Source organism: Mercenaria mercenaria, chromosome 3, assembly GCF_021730395.1.
Source record: "Mercenaria mercenaria strain notata chromosome 3, MADL_Memer_1, whole genome shotgun sequence".
In the NCBI taxonomy this organism is placed as follows: domain Eukaryota; kingdom Metazoa; phylum Mollusca; class Bivalvia; order Venerida; family Veneridae; genus Mercenaria; species Mercenaria mercenaria.
Window position 1 is genome coordinate 53,199,958 of NC_069363.1, and position 22,930 is coordinate 53,222,887.

A 22,930-nucleotide genomic window follows, 5' to 3' on the forward strand; every position below is an offset into this window, starting at 1 on the left:
TCCTATCAGTGACGTAACGGTCTGAAAACTGTTTACATTTGTATGAAAGCGTGCAAGATTTTAATATTAAATGTGCTGAGCAAAATGTAAATGTTTGAGAAGAAAACAAAACACATGCAATGTTTATGGATGTAGAAAGCGGCGATATATAGTTAAATATATCCTTGATGTAACAGTCAGTGATGTTACTGTGAAAATCGTTACAGCAAGGATGGAATTCGCTACGTCAAAGAAATGATTCCAGAAAACGCTTCGGATTTTCTTTAAAGGTGGATGTTTTTGATAATGTCTATTTGTCAAGAAGTACATGTTATATATTGCAAACGTTTATGGCAAAAACCGCTCCTTGTGTTTTCTAATGCGCAGGAAATCTACACTATTACAAAAGTTTGTTACATCAAGGAATACATACTGTTACGTAAAGGAAGAAATATGGCATTCTTGGCATTATATGTTCTTCTAGTAAATACAGCTGTACAAAACAAATCACAGCCTTTGTGTGTGTCGTAGCTTCACATTTATTTGCATAAAATAGTAGAGCATAGATACGTGTGAATGTGTAATAAGCTTTGGAGATAGAAATTGTTACACCAAAGAAGAGAATTTGTTACATGATGGAAATTATCACATAAAATGTTAATACGCTAGCTACTGCATTTAATAAAACCTTAATTTGTTTCCACTTTTTTATTAAATATCTCTATATATCTATTCTTTGCAACTAAAATGGTTATTTTTGATACTTGTGTAAAGTAGAGATCTCAATTTAATGTATTGTTACACCAAAGAATGCTGTTGTTACATCAAGTAATTTATATAAAATAGTTCTGTTTTTATTGAGAAATGCAAATACTTGCAGTTATTTGTGTTTTTACGGATCTGTCAAGGGACGTTACCATGTCTTTATTGATTTGCATAAAAAATCATGGTAATGTCAATTTATGAAATACGAGAAACAGACACATTTAAAAAAAGAAGAAAAGAATAATTTAAATTCAAACTTTTTGTCCAGAACTGAATGCAAAATAACGCATCAAAAAGACATTGTGACGTTCCTGGACAGATCCCAATAGAGAAACGTCCGTTATTACAATAAAGTGACGTCACCAAATGACGTTACCGACGTCAATTAAACTGCTATGAACACCAATATTTTCCACTTACCCACAGCTCATGAATCCAAATGTTAGACTTACGCTGCACAGATTAATCAAAGCAGTTGTAGCAAATAGAGAGCCCGTGTATATTGTATGGTGTTCTAATAGAACGGGTATGACCAGGGAGCATTGGGTACCAAACCACTTTGTACCATTACTAAATTATCTTGAACCAGATTTAGGAGTTCAAAACAATGTCAATGTTGACAATATCCTTGCCAAAGAACGAAACAATGGAAATGACGAAAGGAATGATAGCGATAATGTTACAATTCATATATATATTGATGGTGACAATGTTGATCAGGACAGTGCTGTGAAGGACAATGTTAATGATGGTGACAATGTTGAACGTGGTAGTGCTGTGAAGGACAATGTGAATGATGATGACAGTGTCGAACAGGGTAGTGCGATGACTGACAGTGTGAATGATGTTGACGATGTTGAACAGGGTAGTGCTTTGATGGACAATGTGAATGGTGATGACAATGTTGAACAGGGTAGTGCGATGACTGACAGTGTGAATGATGTTGACGATGTTGAACAGGGTACTGCTTTGATGGACAATGTGAACGATGATGACAATGTTGAACGGGGTAGTGGGGTGAATGACAATGTGAATGATGGTGACGATGTTGAACAGGGTAGTGCTTTGAAGGACAATGTGAATGATGGTGACAATGTTGAACGGGTCAGTGCGATGAAGGACAAGGTGAATGATGATGACAATGTTGAACAGTGTAGTGCGGTGAATGAAGTGTGAATGATGATGACAATGTTGAACAGGGTAGTGCTTTGATGGACAATGAGAATGATGATGACAGTGTTGAACAGGGTAGTGCGATGAAGGACAATGTGAATAATGTTGACGATGTTGAACAGGGTAGTGCTTTGATGGACAATGTGAATGATGATGACAATGTTGAACAGGGTAGTGCGATGAAGGACAATGTGAATAATGTTGACGATGTTGAACAGGGTAGTGCTTTGATGGACAATGTGAATGATGATGACAATGTTGAATAAGGTAGTGCGGTGAATGACAATGTGAATGATGGTGACGATGTTGAACAGGGTAGTGCTTTGAAGGACAATGTGAATGATGATGACAGTGTTGAACAGGGTAGTGCGATGAAGGACAATGTGAATAATGATGACAATGTTGAACATGGTAGTGCGGTGAAGGACAATGTGAATGATGATGACAATGTTGAACGGGGTAGTGGGGTGAATGACAATGTGAATGATGGTGACAATGTTGAACAGGGTAGTGCTTTGAAGGACAATATGAATGATGGTGACAATGTTGAACGGGTCAGTGCGATGAAGGACAATGTGAATGATGGTGACAATGTTGAACAGGGTAGTGTGGTGAAGGACAAGATGAATGATGGTGACAATGTTGAACAGGGTAGTGTGTTGAAGAACAACGTGATTGATGATGACAATGTTGAACAGGGTAGTACGGTGAATAACAACGTAAGTGATGATGACAATGTTGAACACGGTAGTGGGGTAAAGGACAACGTGAATGATGATGACAATGTTGAACAGGGTAGTGCGGTGAAAAACAACGTGAATGATGATGACAATGTTGAACAGGGTAGTGCGGTGAAGGACAATGTGAATGATGATGACAATGTTGAACAGCGTAGTGCGGTGAAGGACAATGTAAATGATGATGACAATGTTGAACACGGTAGTGGGGTAAAGGACAACGTGAATGATGATGACAATGTTGAACAGGGTAGTGCGGTGAAGGACAACGTGAATGATGATGACAATGTTGAACAGGGTAGTGCGGTGAAGGACAATGTGAGTGATGATGACAATGTTGAACAGGGTAGTTCGGTGATGGACAATGTGAGTGATGATGACAATGTTGAACAGGGTAGTGCGGTAAATGACAATGTGAATGATGTTGACTCACAGTCTTCTGCAGATAGTAAAGGAGAGAAGTATGATGACAAAAAGAGATTGTATCTTGTCGGAGATAATGTTATCGTTGATTTTAATGGGAAACCATATGTTGGTATTGTGAGGGAAGTAATGTCACCAAACTTGCTAGTTGACTGTATGCACACAACAGGCAAAAGAAATAACAATTCTTTCAGTTGGCACAAAAAGATAAAAGACCAGAATTGGTATCATGTTAGCAATATCATTACGACTGTCAATCTTCACAAAATGTCAGGGGCTACAAATAAGTATATGCTAGATGATAAATCCTGGAATGTTTATTCATCCTATACATAAACATCCTTTATGTAACAATTCTACACAGTCAGTGACTCAAAATAATGTTAAGTTAACATTTGTTTGTTCATGTCAAGTCTCACAAACACTGACTTTGACTGTTGATTTTCTTTGGTTTCTTTCGATCTTTCAGAATGTTTCTTTGCAATAACAAAATTTTCCTTGATGTAGCAAAAAGCTTTAAAGATTAAAAAATGAAACTGTTGACATATATCATGTTAAACACTATCAGCAATTTTGAATTACGCATTAAACGACAAAGTTGGTGTTCTTTTAGTAAATACTTCTCAGTTTATTAAACTTTTAAGCCAGTTATGTGTAATTATTTTCCTTCCTGTAACAAAAATTTTTCTTTCATGTAACAAAAATTCGTTAAGCGTTTTTAAAAATGAAACTGTTGCACTATTATGTTAAACACGATTAGCAATTTTGAATTACGCAATAAACGATAATGTTGGTTTTCGTTTCGTTAATAGTTCTAAGTTGATTAAACTTTTAAGCCAGTTATGTGTAATTATTTTCCTTCCTGTAACAAAAACTGTTCTTTCATGTAACAAAAATTCTGTAAGTGTTTTTAAAAATGAAACTGTTGACACTATTATGTTAAACACGATTAGCAATTTTGAATTACGCAATAAACGATAATGTTGGTTTTCTTTTCGTTAATAGTTCTAAGTTGATTAAAATTTTAAACCAGTTAAGTGTAATTATTTTCCTTCCTGTAACAAAACTGTTCTTTCATGTAACGTACATTATTTTTAAGATTTTCAAAAAATGAAACTGTTGACACTATCATGTTAAACACGATCAGCAATTTTTTTATTACATATTATACGACAATGTTGTTGATCTTTTAGTTAATAGTTCTAAGTTTATTAAACTTTTAAGCCAATTAAATGTTATTGTTTTCCTTCCCATAACAAAAACTGTTCTTTCGTGTAACGAACATTCCCTGATATAACACATCACTTTTTCTTAAATTACATGCGTATATAACAATGTATAACTGCATTTGTATGGGAAATTTGTTAACAAATGTCCATACTATTGGACAAAATAAAAGGCACTATAATCCTGACCATACCTTTTACCCTGGAAGAAAGATATCTTTCATTTAATGAATATTATTTATGCCCTTTCCATATACATTCGCCTAAAGGTCCATAAACGCTGAATTCAAATGAAAGTGTTTAATTTTGTTAGAATGTATCCTTCTGAGAGTGGCAAGTGACAAAGAATTTAGAAATATTTGATTCTTTAACAAAAAAAAATTGTATTTTAATTCGTTACATAAAGGAAATACAAATTGCCTTATTCACTTTTGAAATAATTTTTTAAGCCATATGTTACAAATTCTCGGTCATTTTAGCTTGTTCCGTCTAGAAGAGGCATCGATCCAGCTGTTCAATGGGATGATTAATCGCTGAAAGTTATTCAAAATTTTAATTTCTAACTTCTCCATTTTGTTGCAAAAATATATTTTGACTCATATACAATAGCACCGTAAACGAGGTGTTTCGTTTACGAAAAGTTTTCATTTTCGATCTTTAATATCTTAAGTATAATGGTTGACTTGTTTTGAGGATTTATGTAGTAAATGGAAGTATTTCAGTATAAATATATATCTAAATAATCATTTCACAAGAAGATTCACTTGTACCATCCTTGTCGTTGTCCGTAGCTGCAAGATATGTACGAAGAGGAGGCTTTAAGGATAATCCGACGTTTGACGGGTCTTTTGTCGGCGTGTGTCGGACAGAACTGTATTTCTCTGTCTTGTCATTGTATATATGTTTAACCGGTTTTGCATAAACTGTTTTATCCCTGACACATTTATGTGTCGACCCACTCCAATCACTGACTGGTGTGTTTCTTGGATAAGCCGAGTCCTCAGAATCACTGAATGTTACAGAGTTGCTGCCCTTTGTTTGAACGAATGAACAGACGTCACTGGAACGTCTGATGGAATGTACACTGCTTTCGTCAATAGACGTATCGGCCACGGAACTGGAATAGTCGGCTTTAAGTGACATTTTAGATTGGTTTGTTGCTGATGTATTAATATGGCGACTATCAGTTTTTGAGGTAGAATCAGTTACTCCTATCATGTCCCTACGTCTCTGGCGAGAATACGCTTTTTCGTATTTATGTGAATATACTCCGTTTTTATCACGATTGCCTTTAGGTTTTGGCACATAACTTTTATGTCTGCTAGCACTTTTCGATGCACTATATTCACGTCTTTTCTTTCTAGTAGTTTTATATTCTGTTTCCTCAGGAATTCCATCGCGGATGCTGAAATTTCTTCTCGATTCTTCTGGACTGGATTGATGTTGCCGCATAAAAGCACATATTGTACAATCAGTTGAATCAGATGCCGTTGAATATGCGGGCTCGATCTTTTTTCTGTCAGCCATACGCTTTTTAGCAAGAACAGTCACCGGAAGCTGGTAGCTGTCCAAAGTATGGTCCGTCATGTAACCATCAGAAAAGAAACTTGTGTCGTGATCTTTTCTGATTAATGAATTCAAAATATCTATTTTTACAGGATGCTTATTGTCTTCTGCAACCTCTGAATTCTTTTGAATCAGGTTATCCCAGCTGTCCGTCAGCAGACGTGTTCGACTACTAACCAAACTCAATGCATCCATGGTAGATAACTGTGACAGTATTGTGTCTGAATTCTGGCGCCAATCTTTCTCATACACGCCACTTCCGCTCGAGATAGAATCTGTGTCTGTCATCTTTGCGATGCTAGAATCTGAGTCAAAGAAGCGTTTGTGTGTATACGTGCCAGACGCTTGAACAGCAGTATACTGCTTCTTCTCGGCAGTTGGAATACTTTCCAGATCCGTATCTCGAATTTGCCAATGTTCTCCTGAAGAGTTTAGAATTTCGGCTGCTGATTCACTACCTGAGTCAAGAAACGTATCTTGTAAAATATTTTTGTAATACTGGCCATTTGAAACAGCGTTTTGATATTGCGAAAAATATCCTGCACTGAATGGTCTTTGCATTTTTATGCTATGCTTTGAACACAGACTTAATCTACAGTTAATACAACCTTCAGATTCATAAATGTGTTCCTTTTCTGAATCGAATAACGGAACTGAAGTAAAACATATTCTGTACAAAATCAAAGATATCACTCCTACGACAAAGGCACTTGCAGATATTAGCACGAATATGTTTTTGTTAAACATGACTGTGTTATCGTCCACATGGATATACCAGACAACTGTCAGCACGATGTTCTCGAGGAACATGACGAGGTAATAGAACGAGTGTCTAAATGTTGCTTGTTCTGTGTCGAAATTTATGAAGCAGAACAGATATATGTACGTTAACATTCCATTCACAAGCACTTTGTTTGACTTAAGCGCACTTTGTTTGTTGAACAACCCGAAGTTGGTTGACAGGCATATGAACATAATCAATCCATGAAGCCCCAATATTAAAAATATCCAGTAGAAATATAATGTCGCAAACAGTGCCAGACACGTGACTCTAAACGTCACTTCCCCAGTACGCCATAACAGACGACAAATAACGCCGATGAAACTAAATTCTTGGACTTCATACTCATCCTGTCTTTTTGTTATCCGAAACGAGGCTAAAAACCAACACGTCCCGAAAAATGTGAGCAGTAGCGTTACAATAAATATCCAGTCGGTAAAATTAAAGTAAATAATGATAAAAGTTTGAATTAATAATAGAGGTAACAAAAATATAAATGTAAACACCAGCTGCAAATATTTCAAATAGTTTTTTCCTTGTGCATGTAAGTTGAGGTCTACTTCGCGAAATACAACCACATGACGCCATAGAAATCCCAGCTGGAGAAGATGAAGAACTGCCAATCCAACAGTTGATTTCGTAGATACTTTGTCTCCCTTTTCCGCAAGAAACAGAACTGCTGACACAATGTGGAGAATAATAACTGGAAATAGAAGAAACCCTAAGTATGGTAAAAACCAAGGTTTTAATTCTTCATGCGACCTTAGGATGCTTACAGAAACTCCATTAATGATCAGTGTTCCAATAAACAACGTCGCCGAAAGTGTCAGAGACAGTCCGAAACGAATATCGTACCATGCCATTGTTGTTGACAAGTCACACAACTACAAGTCACACAACTACGTCATTTCAAAAATTCTTGTCGAACTGACGTCCTTCTTCAAAAGGCTGAAAATATAAATAAAAAATAGTCATTTTTTTATCAGCGTTTTAGAATGTTGACAGTCATGTTGTTTTAAGACCAGATGAAAGTTGTACGAGTTCTTTGGAGGCGACGTTTCATATTCCTTATACGTAATTAAGGTATACACAGTATACTAATTAGTTGAGAAAAAATACACCAACTGAAAGAAAAAGTACGAAGTAATAGATGTATGCATCGAAGAGTACATGAGTGAATTTTCATACTTGATTTATTGAACGAGTTTGATATAATAATAAAATGCGAGGCTCTGCCGAGCATTTTATCACTTTATGGGACTATTTCTGACGACATATGCAGTATATAAGATAAGAGGATACAGAAAAATTGGCTCATACGTTTCGAACGATCAATTTATTTTTTGTAATTTAACGGTATAAAGTGTGTTTGTTGTCTTACCAGTAGTTGATTCCTTTTCAAAGATAATAAAATATTTTGAAATTGACATTTAAGCTGAAAGGTTGTCGTCTGCTTCGACATTTATCTTCAGATGTGGGGTAATTTTGAATAAGAAATCTAAACGTCACGTCACATCTTAATATGATCAAATTGATAAGTTTGAATTTTTGTTGTGACCTAGTATCAAATTATCAAGTAGGAATTTCGAACTGTTTGCATAGTAGATATAGACTGTCAAATACTAATTTGTCAAAGTAAATATCTAACAAAGACACAGCTAATATTTCGAGTAGATGACAGGGTATTTGAAAAATAAAAAATGAATATCAACTGCGGATTAAGCCCAAGATTTAAGTAATTCGTGTTATCTATTTTTCGGGTCATCTGCGTTACTCTTATATTTTGTTGGTGGTGGTGATTTCTTTTTCTAGTTTAATATTTTGTTAGTTTATTATACATTTTAGACTGTTCTCATAAAGTAAATTGTTCTGTGCACAGCTATTTCATTCAGTTCGTGTAGTCTGATCAAGATATGCACTGTCCGCCATTCAGTCAGTATCTTTGTGGTAAGCACCGCTTTTAACAGTTAATGGTGCTGTGCAAATTGAAAGATGGACAAGTTCATTAAAGAATTTTAGCATGGTAATTAAGGGTTAAGATTTGCTTATCTCTGTCTCATCCAAAATGTAAAATACGAAAATGTAGAAAACTTAAATGACAGGTTCTGCGATATTTAAAGTTTGGCTGTATCTGTGCGGTATTATCTTTTTCTGTTTTAATAAAACTTATTTAAACAACTACTTTTGTTTAGTTTTTGTTAACATTTTCTTCCTGTTTCTCGTAACATTGTTATATTCTAAGACTATAAGTAGCCTGCATTGTTATGGTAACAGTATATATAACTACCTATCCCGTAAAAAGGCATGAAATATATAAATTCAAAGTATCTGAAATATGAGTAACTGTATGAGAAAACATAACAATAAATGGTATGAAGGTATTTTTTACGTTTTATTTCTATACAGATCAGATTACAATATTCTGTAAAGACTGAAAAAACCTCAACATAACAGAACAGAACTGTTCTATTCTGTTGTTAAAGACACGACCACAAGTTAGCTAATGACAGGGAAACAAATTGTGCAACCCGTGGTATCAAATCCAATCAAAACAAAGTTAGGATCTTAACAACATCAGCTAGATACAGGTTTCAACGACATGAGCTAAATATGTGGGTTTTTTCTAAAATAGAAAAAAATATACACAGTTAATACAAGTGTTATCTCTGCGAACATACATACAAGTTAAAGACTCCATTGCTACGAAATATTAAGAAAATATGGAAGGGTTTTAAATATACATGTGAAATTGGCGGAGCGTTTTTCTGTTTAATTTTTTTTTTAAATAATGTTAAATTCAAGAACCTGTCGTCACCGGCACCTATCAAAATCCTGTCCAAGTACATTTTATCCAACTCGAGAACATTTTATTCTGTCTTGATTATATATCCAAGTTACCGTAATAGAACTTTATTTGAGAACAAGAGTATTTAAATCGTATAATTAACTTACTTACTTTCATCTTACTCCTTGTAATTTACAATATATTATATGAACTCTACATAGGAATGTTACGTTTGTTAAATCCTCCGTACATGATCGTATAAAGTTATGCGACTAATCTCAAAATTAAATAACTATAAAACGAATAAGCAATATTAATCCATCAATAAGTTTATTTTAATCCTATATAAGTAACGTATATCTTCCAAACTACTAGACACAAATAATATAAGTTGGCAAGTTATTTTTCGCAGCTCTGAAACTTTAATACAATATTGACAACGTGACAACACGATGTGCAAAAATGCGGTAAATGTATAAACGGTGGCGCGACACTTACAGGTTTCTTATACAGAATACATCAAATATTTCATTACAAAAACGTTTAATGCATTAAAGACGGAAAACTTAAATAATTTTTAGTTTTTGAACGGTTGTCAAAAAATGACACAAAGCAAGACAAGATAACAATAGAAGTTATAACACCGTTAAAAATTAGGAATGAAAAACTTTCCTCCAAGACAGTGAACACGTATAATATTTCAACGCCGTGTTTGACTTACGAACACCTTATTAAATTTTACAATCCCCGGACGAGCGCTGGTAGTGCTTTTCAAAACAATTGAATATTTCATTAAAATTCCAACCGCCCAAAGTTGCATTTAAATGAAAACTTAGTTATTTTGGGTTTTTTTTTTTTTTTTTTTTTTTTTTTGTATGATGAAGCATTTTAAAATACAGGACAGGTATAATTCTAAGTATAAAAATAGACATCAACCTCTTGTTTAACTATGTTTTCTTTAAAAAAAAAAACATCTGCGGAAAAAGTCCGATTTTGTTCACGGTATCCGACAAATCATATATACTGTCATATTTTTACTTAAAATAGCTTTGATCGTTATCTGACTGTCATTTCGCGTAATTATTGTACTCATTATCAAAGAAACAGAAAGTTTTTCTTATTGTAAAAATTGTAATAAAATTTATTAAATCGTTAAAGTAATTACACCTGTAATTCTTTAATTGCGTAAGTGTAATTCTTTGCAATGAAAGAACGCTAAAATTATTGAAAAACTTGTATGATGAAGGAGATAGTAGTAAAAATGACAGGAAATGTCAACCTGCACATTGTATTCAGGTTAGTCATATGAATTGATAATTACTTTAATTAGAAGGTCGACAGAAAGGTAAATCATAAAACACCACTGCTTGCATACACTTGTCAACGTATGTATTTCTCACACATGTATAACTTGCAGTCACTGTTACAATTAACGTTTAAAATCGCAATGATATTACTCTTACTCTCATAAAGGACCACAGATAGGTAGAATTTTCAAATGTCTGCAAATTGTACTTAATCACTATAGCTTTAAGGGTTTCATTGTGTTTTCTTAAGTATCTATCATTTAATCACTTTTGAACGCCGAACTAAGTACGTTCATACAAGCAACAGTAATTCCCATATTACACATTTACAAGTTCTACAGAAAAACGGATAGATTTTAACCACTCTAGAAGAGAGTATGTATATGATGTAGAAGTTTTGGGAAACATAATATTACAAAAATTAAATACAAAATTTAGATTTATATAAATCTCCGCTCCTTGATAGGTGCTATGCTATTATACTGATGTTTGAAAATGGAGGAAACTATAGACATAAATTGAGCTAATAAGTCGAAAATTTCTGCTGTCAAAAAGCACGTATTGAATGGCTTGCCGGGCAATAATCAAAACTATTGGCAGTTGGTCCTTCGGGCCTCGGGCAATAGTTTGACTATTGACCAGCCGACCATTCAATAAGTGTATACTACAGTACCACAAAAAACAATGGGCGGACGCAGTGGTCCAGTGGTAACACTGTCTGACAACGAAACCAGGGATCGTGAGTTCGAGCTCCCGCTCCTCCAACTTAAAATTAGTAACGTTGGGATAAGAGTCCAGTGTATAAGTGCTTTACACCTGGGACGTTAAAGAACCAGGGAAGCTTCTAGAATTGGAGCGTTTTCTGTATCTTGCACTATCCTCCTACTAAAATTACTAACAGTCTTCTGAAGTTACCGGTGGCGACTATAAATAAGCTTATATACAAACAAATAAACACTACAAAAATAGTGTTTATTGCGTGCCAAACTGATGCCTCAGTGTCAGAGTGAAATTTCGTTTCTTCTTTTTAAGTCAAAACGCGGACAAGAGGGTGACTCAGAAAGTTCTAAAGATTAAGGTGATATAAACGGACATATTGAAAATGTCAAAACAAAAGGTATTAAATTTGTTGTGACATAATCAACCCTTCTTTGACTGTATCTAATCTAAATGTGTGCCATGATCTAGAGATAGTCAACGCCTGTAAAGCAAAGGAGACCTCACACAGATAACCATCATTAATCAATTGGTCTCAATCAAACACGTCCTTTGATACTGACAACTTGTTTAGATATATATCAAATCGATAAGCTTGACAGGTTACTTTAATGATTCAGAAAAAAAATATAAACGCACTCAGATGAACACACGGTGTGAATATCTAAAATAATTTATAACATCAAATGAGAAAGAGATATACTAAGGATTAATTGAATAGGTGAAAAATCCAGTTTATCAAAGGTATTTATCACAGATGTTTCCGAATTCATGTGGAGCTGAATGAAAAGTGTTTGATTTTTAAACGTAAAAAAGTCATATGTCATCTTTGCAATTGCTTTACTTTCAGTAAAATATAGTTTGCCCTTGTTTCATACCTTTCTCTTTGATACAATTACGACAGATGTAAACTGTCGCGGAAAATTTTGGGAAACTGCAAAATTATGCTAAAATCTTCAGTTTGTGTGCCGGTATTTCATGATTATAATTGATTAAGAATGACTACCTTTTTAGCCTAGGACATTAACAAAAATATTTTCCCGTCTATGAATAACATTAACATAATACTGTCCAAGAACATCGCTTTGCACTCAATTGTCAAATGGCCCCCGGTCTAATTTATTCATACTATCCTAAATATTTTATCAAGTACTGTCAATACTTTTTTAACAACTAGTCATTAACTGTCATGTTTTGTTATTTTCTTACATACAACTATTGCTAAAAGGTTCACAACACTAAACAATGCGGTAGGACATATATAAACAGTTACTGTAAATTTGTTAAATATATCCTATTATGTCAGCTTTACTAGATAAAAAGAAGAATGTTAACGTTTATCTTAAATATAGCTAGATAGAATTTGACTGAGACAAATGTCAGATGAGTCTAACCGAGATGGTTTTACTTCTCAGCAATATTTTCTGCGAGTCTCTCGCCTAGCTGTTTGTTGCCAATAGTTACAGTTATTAGCCACAAGTTGCATAGTACCTCTTTCAACCTCTCGTCGTCAAAGACTTTTATAGCGATACATGTGAGCTTATACTTATTTCCATCTTAGAGAAACTATTGATTGGTACTTAATGCTACGCACCACATTTCCTGACACTATTCTCATTTCCCGCCATTTTCGCACAGAACGGAAATGGTTTTATGTATTATTAAAGACAATATTTGTAAGAACTTGGTCAAAATATTACTTAGGAAGGAATAGCACCTATACTAAATGTCAGTCTTTTCACGTACATGTAAATATGTTGGAACAATTGTCCTTTTGCTATTGTATGTGTTGCATCTTTGAAGGGTTAAGGTCACACCAGGTCATCGAAAGTTTAGATTTAAAGATTAATGGCTACAATAAAAATTCATTCATATTGACATCTCCTTGTAGTTTATTGTGTATTTTTGAAAAGGTTGGTAAAGCCTGTTTTTAAGTTTAACTTGGCGACAAAAGAATGAAATTTATTTACAACAAAGTATTTAAATTTTGTTCAGCCGGGTATTTCACTGTACATTTTAAACTGGATATACCCATGATTAAACACACAAAGTGAGCGGTAATTTTCTATTTAGAATCGTTTTTAGTTTCTATTATGGTGTAAATTCACCATCAATCTGGAGAGTTCTGTCATAAAAATGTATTAAAGTATTCATCTTCGAAATTTTGTATAACAAAATACTATTCAAAATCTTTTTATTATTTAAAACATAGGGGGAAGGGCGAATAATGTTGAAATTGACAACATTTGTACGTCAGATAATAAGTAAATATCTTCTTATTTGGTTAAGTTCCGATCCGAAGCCCCCGAATTGTGGAAAATAAACATATATCGTTTAATGTTTTGATGCATTTTTTCTGTTTATTGTTGCCCCACGTAAGAATATGTTTGAATGATGTACTGCTGTGATAGAATTTAATTTGTAAACAGTATGTTAAAGGGACGTTAATATTCTTTATGAAAATCCAAACTAAAATAACAATTAAGTTGAGACTTACATAGAAATTTTCACTCATTATTTATTTAATGGTTAAATTATACTGGTTAAAAGGAAACGCTTTTTATACACCATGATTTCACACAATGTAGAATTCGCTGATTTCTATATATATCAAATTTATAGTTAAGGTTTTGACAAAGCAAGTTGCAATATAAGGTTTTATAGTCTTTCAAAAAAAAAAACTTTCAAAAAAAGCTCATCTATAATAAAGTCCAAACTCAGTGCCGTGTATACATTTTCTAAAATATATGTATTGAAAATAGAGTTTTAAAATTACATTTTACAAACAATAAATGCAAGGAAAATATTATATGTAGGAATGTTTCAGTATACACATTGCCTTTCAATGAAACCAAGTTGGTTTCTCAGAGACATCCCACAGTTCCTGTTTTTTAAACCGATTTGGTTTCTTAAAAACATCCCACATTGCCTTTCAATGAAATAAAGTTGGTTTCTCAGAGACATCCAACATTTCGTTTCATTAAAACCGATTTGGTTTCTTAGAAACATCCGACAATGCATTTCATTAAAATCAAGTTGGTTTCTCAGATACACCCCACATTGCCTTTCAATGAAATCAAGTTGGTTTCTTAGAGACATTCTATATTTTCCTTCATTTAAATTCAATTTGGTTTCTTAGAGACATTTTACACTTTTTTCTTTTAACTTAGAGGGGTTAATCACCATCTATACTGTGTAAGGACCCTTTTCTCTCACTAAACAAAAGAAACAACATTTTTTCTTCCGCCCATCTCGTAACTATTCTCATATTACCTTTCAAAAGGCAAACATAATAGTTTTTTTTTTCTTTTTACATGATTAAACACTCGATATAATTTTCCACATGGTTTGACAACAGTATTGTTATGTCGAAACCTTTATGAAAGGCGCTCGTCATTTTTATTATTCATTAACGCCGAACATTACTTTCCGCCATCACTGTCAATTAAATAGCTTTGCAATGTTTTGCATGACACTAAATGTGACCCATTTTTTGTTTTGTACCATAAACGTGCAATGAAACTCTCTTTTTTCAAAGAACTTTACTCATTCAACGTCGCCTTCACGTTTATTACTGGAGAAATACAGTCCATATTTGGTTTATAACACTGCTGCAAAGTCAAAATTAAAGATACTTACTGTTCGTTCGTACGATAAATATAGACTTGTCGCTCTGTTACATGAAAATAAAACTTTATACACTAGCATTTTTACAGTACTTTAAATACTGTGAGTAGCCTTTTTCAAACCCTTTAAAGAACCCTTTCTCCCTTTTCCCCACGGCCACTGTTCTGTTGAACGCCCAAATAACATACTTCGTACAACGCATGCTGTCTGTATTATAAAAAAAATAAATAATCTGTCTATTTAACCGTAATATATCTTTTGACACACAATGCATATTGCTAAAGTACGAATTCAACACACTTTCTCTGTTTTAACTTGATAATACTGCATACACATTCTCTGTTTCTTTAGTACTTAGAATAATTGAACACACAGTCTCTGTTGCTACACATATAATACGTAATTTGAGACACATATTATCCGTTATTATAATACTTAATTCGACATAATCTTTCTAATACAAAATATTTTTTTTTAATTTGTAAAATATGCAAATGGAACCATATTCTATGCACATATAGTACGTATTTCACAAATTCGGTATTTCTATAATTTATTATTTAACACATATCGCCTGCCACTTAAATATGTAATTCATCACACATTTTGTATTACTGTAATTCTTTACTTATCACAAATTGGTCTGTTACTAAAATAAGTAATTAAACACACTTTCGGTAGTACCTTAATTCACTATTCATCACATATACTCTGCTACTAAAATACGTAATTCAGCTCACATACGCTATTACTATAATTCGGTTATACATGTACTATAGTTCGTTACCTATCACATACAATGTATTCTCTACCAATATAAAACGTTATTCAACATATCGCTGTTACTAAATACGTAATTTAACACACATTCGCTCTTACTATAATTCGTTATTCAGCACATATCGCTGTTACTAAAATACGTAATTCAACACACATTCGCTCTTACTATAATTCGTTATTCAGCACATATCACTTGTTACTAAAATACGCAATTCAACACACATTCGCTCTTACTATAATTCGTTACTCATCACATATCGCTGTTACCAAATACGTAATTCAACACTCATTCGCTCTTACTATAATTCGTTATTCATCACATATCGCTGTTACTAAAATACGTAATTCAACACACATTCGCTCTTACTATAATTCGTTATTCATCACATATCGCCTGTTACTGAAATACGCAATTCAACACACATTCGCTCTTACTATAATTCGTTATTCATCACATATCGCCTGTTACTGAAAATACGTAATTCAACACACATTCGCTCTTACTATAATTCGTTATTCAGCACATATCGCCTGTTACTGAAATACGTAATTCAACACACATTCGCTCTTACTATAATTCGTTATTCATCACATATCGCCTGTTACTGAAATACGCAATTCAACACACATTCGCTGTTACTATAATTCGTTATTCAGCACATATCGCCTGTTACTGAAATACGCAATTCAACACACATTCGCTCTTACTATAGTTCGTTATTCATCACATATCGCCTGTTACTGAAATACGCAATTCAACACACATTCGCTCTTACTATAATTCGTTATTCAGCACATATCGCCTGTTACTGAAATACGCAATTCAACACACATTCGCTCTTACTATAATTCGTTATTCAGCACATATCGCCTGTTACTGAAATACGTAATTCAACACACATTCGCTCTTACTATAATTTGTTATTCATCACATATCGCCTGTTACTGAAATACGCAATTCAACACACATTCGCTCTTACTATAATTCGTTATTCAGCACATATAGCCTGTTACTGAAATACGTAATTCAACACACATTCGCTCTTACTATAATTTGTTATTCATCACATATCTCTTACTATAATTCGTTATTCAGCACATATCGCCTGTTACTGAAATACGCAATTCAACACACATTCGATCTTACTATAATTCGTTATTCAGCACATATCGCCTGTTACTGAAATACGTAATTCAACACACATTCGCTCTTACTATAATTCGTTATTCTGCACATATCGCCTGTTACTGAAATACACAATTCAACACACATTCGCTCTTACTATAATTCGTTATTCATCACATATCTCTTACTATAATTCGTTATTCATCACATATCGCCTGTTACTGAAATACGTTATTCAACACACATTCGCTCTTACTATAATTCGTTATTCTGCACATATCGCCTGTTACTGAAATACGAAATTCAACACACATTCGCTCTTACTATAATTCGTTATTCAGCACATATCGCCTGTTACTGAAATACGCAATTCAACACATACCCAGAAATCTAAGCCAATTTGCTGGCTTATTGGCGAAATTGTCTCCCCTGATAACAGCTTATCGAGTGTATCGATTAGCCGTTATCGGTCAATTTGCGCCTATTGAAATATAGAAGGGAAAAAACTTTAACACATCAAATGACATCAAAAGCATTATCTGACAATATTTATTAAGTTATTGAAGTAATCTGCAATATTTACATTTTCTTTCAATATAATTTTTAATAAAATGAAATATGATCTTCTTGCTTCCCTAAGCGTTTGAAATAAGTAACTAATTTTTATCCCGAGTCTCATTGATTTCTGTAGGAAATGACAGATTTTAAGCTTTACATGGTCTTTTTAAATGATATATTCTCATATTTATACTCATCTCACAACATTTATTAAGTTATTGAAGTAAACTAGAAAAGTTAATCTTTCTTTCAATGAGTTTATTTATAAGTTATTTTTATGTCTTCTTGCTTCCCTAAACGTTTGAATATCACTGATTTTACTAATTTGGAAATTTTTACCCGCCTAAGTACACGTGTACTGATGACACCGGTTAAACTGGTACACGTCTCTGAATTAGATAGACAGGTGTGTCGATGTAATTCCGGGTTTAATGCCATTACTTTTTCACATTAAATAAAAAAATGTTATTTTAAATTACATGTTTAAATAAAGATATTCCATTTTATAATTCATTTGATATTAATTTTCACTACTAGAAGTATTTAGAGTTAAACTTGAATATTGTACATGTAAATAAAATACATGGACAATGAAAGTAATATTCACATTAAAACATACATCTGCAGTTTTACTCTTGTCCACATACTTCACTTAAAAGTAATCGGCAAATATGAAAACATATTATTCGACTGCAATTATTCGTAATTATTGCATATCTGTACAATGATAAACCCCAATCAAGCATCACTATCATATTGTCATACAAGATTAAAGTCAAATAACGCGTTTTAACAATAAGTTAACTGATTGCTGACAGATTTATGTATATTATGGTAACTAATTGGATTAGTGTCTGGTTGTCTGATTTGCTCCGCGGCTAGGGACAATTATTACAGCTTTTGTCTAAACACTTTTAAGTAAAAATCTAAATTATGGATATGAAGTTATAAATTTTGAAATTTTGTTTACTGTTCAAAATCCCAAGTTCACATTATTGTAAAATGAAATGCATTTATAGGCCACAGATCCATAATATTTAAATACTTTTTAAATTGAAAAGACACTTTTTCAAGGAGACCCGAGATACATATTTATATTTTACCCTAAAAAAAATATTGAAAAAATTAAAGGGACTAGTCTCCAGATCGTCCGAGAACAAGATTTTTTTCCGATATCTTGAAATAAATGCTATATTTCTTAAGAAGGCTTTAAAACTTAATTACTGACAAACTATATGTAAATATGTATTTTAGGGCACTGACCTCCAGATTCGGCTAAAAACAATCTTTCTCTCAAATTGAAGTTTGTTCATAATTATTATGAACATTAGGATATGAGTTTTTGTTTTTAAAATATTATAAAAAATTCAAATAAAGAAAAAAAAGGATGACCGCGTCGGAAACCGAACCAATGACCACATCGGCAATTAAGAGATTTTCCCGTCATCGTAACCAAAACCGCTATAGCGGGATAAGAGTATTATGACTTCAAAATATATTATTTATAATCCAGTCAGTTAACCTTGAGTAAAGCGTTACCCGCTTTTCGATTTTCACCGTAAAAAGTATTTAAAAATACGCTGAGGAATAGGAATAACATGCTTTCCGACAATTTTTAAACAAATACCAGATTATCATTCAAAATCACCAATTTGAAGAAATTGCAGTGTTATGTATATCAGATAATAAACATGTACGTCCATCTAATTCCGTCTTTGTCAAATTAAATAAAAAGTGTTATTTTAAATTATATGTTTGAATAAAAATATTTAAATTTTAAAAATTATATTTTTATTCATTGATTTTAAAGTTATTGTATAAATTTTGCCCTTAAAATATATAATCAAAAGATTAAATACATATTTAAAATTTACGCTGAGTAATCGGAATAACCTTCCTGGCTCTCAGTTTTGAAACAAAAACCCGATTATCATTCAAAATCACCAATTTGATGAAATTACAAAGTTATGTATACTGCAAATAGCCTCGGGCAAGTTATAAATTCCATGTCGTTACGATACCCCCAATTAACAAAACCAGCGCAAAGTCAAGATTATCAAGATAAGAAAGATTAACAAAAATCGATACTCGCGTTTAGATGGTATAAAGGGAAACAATCAAATTTAAACAATTTGGCTAATAACCAAGGGACAATACTCTTCAAAACACGGTCTCATTTCTGGACATGCACATTCGCTCTTACTATAATTCGTTATTCTGCACATATCGCCTGTTACTGAAATACGCAATTCAACACACATTCGCTCTTACGATAATTCGTTATTCTGCACATATCGCCTGTTACTGAAATACGCAATTCAACACACATTCGCTCTTACTATAATTCGTTATTCATCACATATCGCCTGTTACTGAAATACGCAATTCAACACACATTCGCTCTTACTATAATTCGTTATTCATCACATATCTCTTACTAAAATTCGTTATTCATCACATATCGCCTGTTACTGAAATACGTTATTCAACACACATTCGCTCTTACTATAATTCGTTATTCATCACATATCGCCTGTTACTGAAATACGTAATTCAACACACATTCGCTCTTACTATAATTCGTTATTCTGTACATATCGCCTGTTACTGAAATACGCAATTCAACACACATTCGCTGTTACTATAATTCGTTAATCAGCACATATCGCCTGTTACTGAAATACGCAATTCAACACACATTCGCTCTTACTATAATTCGTTATTCATCACATATCGCCTGTTACTGAAATACGCAATTCAACACACATTCGCTCTTACTATAATTCGTTATTCATCACATATCGCCTGTTACTGAAATACGCAATTCAACACACATTCGCTCTTACTATAATTCGTTATTCATCACATATCGCCTGTTACTGAAATACGCAATTCAACACACATTCGCTCTTACTATAATTCGTTATTCATCACATATCGCCTGTTACTGAAATACGCAATTCAACACATATTCGCTCTTACTATAATTCGTTATTCATCACATGTCGCCTGTTACTAAAATACGCAATTCAACACACATTCGCTTTTACTATAATTCGTTATTCAGCACATATCGCTGTTACTAAAATACGCAATTCAACAAACATTCGCTCTTACTATAATTCGTTATTCATCTCATATCGCTGTTACTAAAATACGTTATTCAACACACATTCGCTCTTACTATAATTCGTTATTCATCACATATCGCCTGTTACTAAAATACGTAATTCAACACACATTCGCTCTTACTATAATTCGTTTTCCGTCTCTAAGATACGTAATTCCCAAGAACAGTGTATGACTGGAATTATCTCTCTCCTGCTGTTGTCCACCTCCCAACCCAGGAGCAGTTCTTTTACCAAGCTATTTTTTCCTTGCTTTTAACTATCTTTTTACACTTAAGTCTTTTAATATTCTTTATGGTTTTGACGCGCCAAATGTCTACGTCCCCGTGAAGGGTTTCACAGTAACGGAAGATAGATAGAGATAATTCAACACGATTTCTGTTACTGTAGTGCCTAAATAGGTTTGTTCAATAATGCACCATATCTGTACAAAATTCATGGGATGTCTCTAGGTGTTTGCCAATGTTTTTTTCCCATAACGGACGATTATATCGCACGTTCGATTCAATGTTAAAATGAATGTAGTTTTTTTGCTTAAATACTTTACAATCAAGGGTGGCATGACACATCTCAATGACACTTCCATACAAAATGCAGTACACCGCAACCAATTATAAACAGTTATATTCATTTTAGACGAAATATTCAATACGAAAATTTTAGGAACATAAATGAAATGCCATCAGATGTGACTTTATGATTTGTCAACAAACATTGTTCCTCGTATGGGTATATAATATTGATCCAATGCGTAATAATTAAACGCTTGTGCCAATTTGATGTAAACATCTATAAACATAATTACATCATGTGCCAATAAAATTCATATCAGTAACAATCAATACAGACAATGCATAATATTCTATTGCAATCAATCATAAAATGTTTACATTAGTTGGTAGACGTGTAAAAGTTAAGCAAATGGTTCAGAAGTTAAAGGGACTGGCCTCCAGATCGTTCGACAACAAATTTTTTTTTTTAGATATCTGGAAATAAATGCTATACTTCTTAAGAATGCTTTGAAACTTAATTACTGACATACTATATGCTACGAAAACACATCGGAATTAATTGTTTTTACTACTTTTTACGACGAAATAACGCACATTAGACACTAAATCCTCTATTATAGTGGTATTGGTAACGACAACGGAAATCTTTATTGCGGCGGCGGCCCGGGTTCGATTCCCGACGCGGTCATCTTTTTTACTTGCTTTGGCATTTTTAAAATAGTTTAGAAACAAAAACTGATATTCTATTGTTCATAATATGACCAAGCTTCAATTTGAAAGAAAGATAGCTTTTTAGCCAAAATCTGGAGGTCAGTGCCTTTAATATAAAATACAAAAACATAACAAAATTAAATCAGAAGTTAAATTAAAAAATTTTGAAAGGTAAATGATTGCCGAATAAGTAAACTTGCCAACAGATTACATCCATATAAAGACTTATGAGAGAGTGAACGCTATATAAAGATATAAATTGTATAAATTATACATATATGATTTATATTATTACATTTTAATGCAAATACGGTAATTATTTTGCTTTTGAAGTTTTGCTGTGCGCTGAGAAGCATAACTGATGAACCAGTGACAAAATATTGTAACATTTCAATTCTTTTTTAAAATATAACAAATATATGACCAGCCAATTACTATGAAAATCAAAGATAAAAACAAACCATTTTAAACAGTCCATATAACACTTCATACTGTGGGCTTAAAATTCCATTGCCGTATTGACCAGCACGTTATTCAAATATGAATCTACGCGGTAGTTTTAATAAAATATCAACGAACTAAGCGCGGCTTGTCAACATCGTGAACACTTGATTGCCTCAGTGCGCACATTCATTCTCCCTCAACCAGATTATTTGCCTGTCGTTTATACCTGTGTCGCTTTAGGTCACACAATCATTGCTACTTCGGTGTCATTTGTCAACCTTAGAGCTCAAATTCGTTCTCTGTCCAAATATTTCAAATCTATCATGTTCCATCACTACAAATTTAAATTTGAGAATGTGGGAATTTTTTTGTTGCATTCTCGTGTCATGTTAACAATTAAGTAATATAGTTGTATTTAATCATATTTAATGAATCTTAAGCGATCAGATTTCTGGTTTAAAAAAAAACAACATTCTGGGTTCTTTAAGAATTGGACATGCCATTAGGAGTTTATTGAAAAATATAAATGAATTGATTCATTTTTAAACTTGTAAACAACATAGTTCTTTTTGCAATAAATTTGAA

General features: G+C 33.0%; 1 protein-coding gene across 2 annotated transcripts; it reads right to left on the reverse strand.

The window, feature by feature from the left end:
- Positions 1 to 3,371: 3,371 nt before the first annotated feature.
- LOC123524753 (uncharacterized) lies at positions 3,372 to 22,715 on the reverse strand. 2 transcript variants are annotated; one of them, XM_053538502.1, is made up of 2 exons: positions 22,363 to 22,715; positions 3,372 to 7,598 (listed from the first exon to the last, which is right to left on the reverse strand). In XM_053538502.1, the coding sequence occupies exon 2, from the start codon at positions 7,511 to 7,513 to the stop codon at positions 5,039 to 5,041; it is 2,475 nt and encodes an 824-aa protein (XP_053394477.1). In that variant the 5' UTR covers positions 7,514 to 7,598; positions 22,363 to 22,715; the 3' UTR covers positions 3,372 to 5,038. The 2 variants fall into 2 exon arrangements, with proteins under 2 accessions (XP_053394477.1, XP_053394478.1); XM_053538503.1 differs by lacking the exon at positions 22,363 to 22,715 and adding an exon at positions 9,607 to 10,293.
- Positions 22,716 to 22,930: the final 215 nt, after the last annotated feature.